Genomic DNA, 4,624 nt, shown 5'->3' on the forward strand with positions numbered 1-4,624 from the left:
CGGCGAACGCGAACAGTGCCGCAATTCTCGGCGAGCCGGCTAACGTGACAGCATTGTCGGCGTACCGTCGGTCGCGTGCCCATCCATGCTCCAACAGTGCGCGTCGAGACGACCCCTGCCGACGCTGCGGTCGGGCTCGACACGCTGACGGCGTGCGCTGCCCCGCGATGGATGCAGCATGCCATGCATGCGGAGGCTCCGGTCACTTCGCAACGGTGTGCGCCAACCAGCCGCCCGACCGCGGTCCCCGGGCGGCGGCCGTGGCTGGCAGGATGCCAGATCACGTGACCGCGCGGCCGGCGACCAGCCGCCCGGCCGTGGCCGGTCAAGGTTACGCCGCGGGCGGGGCACGGGTCCTGGCGCGGCGCCGGCAAACGCGGACGCGGCCGGTGACCGACCCGAAGTACGACAAATTGTCGGAGATATCTACGTGGACCAACTGACTGCACGCCGCACGCCGCGGATCAGAGTGACACTCGTCCATTCGACGGGATCGTCGGCCGTGTTATGCATGCCTGATACCGGGGCGGAAGCTACGGTCATGGGCGCTGACATGGCTGCGTCCCTGGGTGTCACAACGAAGATGACCGGGTCGGTAGGCGGCGAGATCAAGTTTTCGTCAGCCGGGAGCACGCCGCTGACCTGCATCGGCCAATTCAGCGCCGCGGTGACCTTTGGCGACTGCCAGACCGCCACAACGGTGTATGTGTTGCGAGAGGTCACCGGATTCCTGCTCGGCTGGTGTGACTCCGTGCGTCTGCGGATCCTGCCCGCCAATTTTCCGGCCCAGATCCCTGTCAACATCTGGCGCAGTCAGTCCGTTCCAGACCAAAGCCGCGGCAGCCACGTCCGCTCACAGTCGATCGGCGCGCGGCCTCTGCAGCGTCCCGACCGTCCGCCGGCGCCACCTGTCGACGAACACCTGGCGCCGCCTACTGGTCACCCGCTGCAACACGTGGCCGCGGCCCGGGCGGCGGGCGGCACGGGAACTTCGGCGGGTGGCACGGAAGCCCCGGCAGGCGACACGGGTGCCGCGGCGGGCGGCACGGGAGCCGCAGCGGGCGGCACTGGAGCCACAGCGGGCGGCGCGGGAGCCGCAGGATCCAGCACGAAGCCGTCGTCTCAACAAACAGCGGCCAGTGCCCAGCCTGTGTGGGAGCACGAATACGACCCGTCAGACGATGTCATCAGAGGTCATGAGGCGGCCCTGAGACAACAATTCAAAGACGTGTTCGACGGCAATGAGACGCTCTGCGAGATGGCTGGTGGCCCGATGGTCATCGACCTGACAGACGACGCAGTCCCCACAGCTCTCACCGCTGCCAGAAACATCCCATACTGCTGGAGAGAGGAAATAAAGAGCCAGCTCGACGACTTGGTCGCCAGAGGGATCGTGGCCCCGGTGAACTACCCTACGGAGTGGTGTCACCCCATGGTGCCAATTGCGAAACGCCAGGGAGGAGCCAGACTGGTCGTGGATATGACCGCCATCAACAGGTTCGTGAAGAGACCTGCCTACCCCGTGAGACCGATCCACGACGCAGTGGCGTCTATCGACGGGGACGCGCGGTGGCTGACCACGCTGGATGCCGCCATGGGATACTTTCAGGTCCCGATCGCCGAGGAATCTCAAGACCTCACCTGTTTCATAACTCCATGGGGCCGGATGAAGTTCCTCAGGGCCCCGATGGGTCTCATCTCGTCAGGTGACGAATACAACAGGCGGGGCGACGCAGCACTCGGAGATATACCGCGAACGCTGAAAATCGTGGACGATCTGCTGCTGCACGACGCGACCTACAGCGCCCATCTCTCTCACGTGGTCGCGGTCCTCAGACGCTGCCGAGAGACAGGCATCACTATCAACCCGCGCAAATTCCAGTTTGCGCGGCCGTCGCTGGACTACTGCGGCTACCGCATCTCGGAACAGGGCTACACGGTTGACGACCGCAAGCTGCAAGCGATCTCTGAGTTCCCGCGGCCGGAGAACCTCACCGATCTCAGATCGTTCCTGGGACTCACCAATCAGTTGGCCGACTTCTCAGCAGACATCGCCAGTGCAGCTCAGCCCCTCAGAGATCTGCTCAAGCAGCACACCGTCTGGAGATGGACTGAGCAACATGAAGAGGCATTCAAGGACGTCAAGAGAGCGCTGGTGTCGCCACCCGTTCTGGCCTTCTTCGACCCGCAGCTGCCTACCAAGCTTCAAACGGACTCTGCACGAACCCGCGGTCTGGGTTTCGTTCTCCAGCAGCGCCACGGAGACACATGGAAGATGGTGCAGTGCGGCTCCCGCTTCCTTACAGATACAGAGTCAAGATACGCGGTGGTGGAGCTGGAGTGCCTGGCCTGCCTGTGGGCCCTCCGCAAGTGCCACATCTTTCTGGCAGGACTTCCACAGTTCGACCTCATCGTGGATCACCGCCCTCTCGTCCCGATCCTCAATTCCAAGAGGTTATCAGAGATCGACAACCCTCGCCTCCAGCGGATGCGGGAGAAAATGTCGATCTACAGCTTCACTGCTGTATGGCAAAAGGGGGCCTCACACTGCATCCCGGACGCCCTGTCACGCGCTCCAGTCTCCGATCCAGCAACGGGAGACGAGGTTGCGGAGGTGACGGAGGCACTGCACGACGCCGTGGTCGCTACTCTGAGCGCGACCTCCGAGGACGGTGTCCTAGTCGCTCCGCTCCAAGACCGGACTCTGGACTCGGTTCGGGCGGCAGCCGCCCGCGATCCCGAGTACCGAGCCCTCCGTGACGTCATCCTGGCAGGATTTCCCGACCACCGACACAACGTGGCACCAGCTCTGCGGCCCTACTGGGGTGTCCGCTCAATGCTGGCGGTCGACGACGGGCTCATCGTCTACGGAGCGAGGCTCGTGATTCCGGCCAGTCTACGCCGCAACGTTCTCGACCGGCTACATGATTCTCACCAAGGAATGGAGAGAACCAAACGCCGCGCACGGCTGTCCGTGTATTGGCCGGGGATTGACCGGGACATATGCAACACCGTCTCTGCATGCCAGAGCTGCAGGCAGCTCGCTGCCAGTCACAGCAATGAGCCCTTATGGATGGAAGACGATCTTCCCAGCCGCGTTTTCGAGTCGGTATCGGCAGATTATTTTTATGTCGCCGGCCGGACCTACCTCGTGTACGTGGACAGACTGTCAGGCTGGCCGTATGTAACGGTCTGCCCCAGGACGGCCTCGGCGGACCACCTGGTGAAGCAGCTGCGGCGGCTGTTCTCTCAGACGGGTGTTCCCACCGTACTGCGGACAGACGGCGGACCGCAGTTCGCCTCCTCCACGCTCCGGCGATTTCTGGACCGGTGGGGAGTCCGCCACGAGATGTCATCCCCACGGTACCCGAGATCCAACGGTCACGCCGAGGCTGCCGTGAAAACGGTGAAGAAAATAATCGTGGCTGCCTCGGCGAGCGGACGGCTGGACGACGATCAGCTCGACCGAGGTCTCCTCGAGCTGCGAAACACGCCACGGGCCGACGGCAGGTCACCAGCCCAGACGCTGTTTGGTCATCCGCTGCGGTCAGGCGTGCCGACCCATCACCGAGCATACGCACCTGAATGGCAGCGCGCCGCCGACGCGTGCGACGCGAGGGCGGCCGACCTCCGAGACGACGTACAGCGCCGTCACGACGCCACAGCGCGCCCCCTCTCTGGACTGCGCGTCGGCTGCCGCGTCGACGTGCAGAGCACCGAGAACGGCCGCTGGGACCGTACGGGTGTGATCGTCGGCGTGGGACAGCGCCGCACCTACCTTGTAAAGATGCCAAGCGGACGCATATATTGGAGAAACAGGCGTTTCCTGAGACCACACCGCCCGATGTTGGCCAGCGGCGCGGAGCCGCAGCCACCGGAGGTTCCCGGCGCGGCGCGGGCGCCGCCGACCCGGCGGGAGGCGCTGCAGCAACCGCCCACCCGCCGAACGGCGGCGGCGCGAGCGGCGGAGCCCCGTCAAAGTGGTCGCCAGCGTCGTGAGCCGCAGCGACTGCAAGTCCGCTGGGACACCAACACATATGACTGATAGCGTGTGCACGCTACGAATGCCCCGACATGTGTTTTGTTATTGTAACTGCATTTCGTTGTATCGCGCGATAGTTCTCGTCTTCCTTGATGGATGCTTCGCTTAACGGAGATTACTTTTGTTTGAAGACATTCGTCTAACGTATCAAGGTATGCTTTTGTTAGAGCGAAGGTCTTGGGGGGAGGTGTTATGATACGGGCCCGCAACCCCCGTTATGAGAAGGACCCGGCCTTGGCCCGCCGAGCGGCCGCCGGCCGGCGCCGGCGGAGAGCGGGCAGTGTCGAGCGAGCCGTCAAGGTGTGCGTGCCGTCCGAGCCGGCAATATATGTGCAGAGCGGTGCGTGTCGTGTCAGTGCGGACTGAGGATCCGGCGGGCGCAGAACAGAACAAGATGCAAGGACGATAAATGTTGTCTTAGCGTCCTATGATGTGTGTGATGTAGGTAAAAAAAACATGATAAACGTTTCAATTTCAAGCAATTGATTATCGCTACACGGTTCAATACTTTGTAATACGATTTTAAGAAGCTTGTAATTATATTTTGTTATTATAATCAAAATACAAAAGCGGGTGTATTAA

The 4,624-nt window shown here is 62.5% G+C and overlaps 1 protein-coding gene across 1 annotated transcript; it reads left to right on the top strand.

Moving 5' to 3' along the window:
• The first annotated feature begins 553 nt into the window (after positions 1 to 553).
• LOC122368038 (uncharacterized protein K02A2.6-like) lies at positions 554 to 4,253 on the top strand. Its single transcript, XM_043341632.1, has one exon. It carries the CDS (start codon positions 554 to 556, stop codon positions 4,043 to 4,045), a length of 3,492 nt encoding a protein of 1,163 aa, XP_043197567.1. The 3' UTR covers positions 4,046 to 4,253.
• The last annotated feature ends 371 nt before the right edge of the window (positions 4,254 to 4,624 follow it).

This window comes from Amphibalanus amphitrite, unplaced genomic scaffold (assembly GCF_019059575.1).
Source record: "Amphibalanus amphitrite isolate SeventyFive unplaced genomic scaffold, NRLGWU_Aamphi_draft 000917F_arrow, whole genome shotgun sequence".
NCBI lineage: Eukaryota > Metazoa > Arthropoda > Thecostraca > Balanomorpha > Balanidae > Amphibalanus > Amphibalanus amphitrite.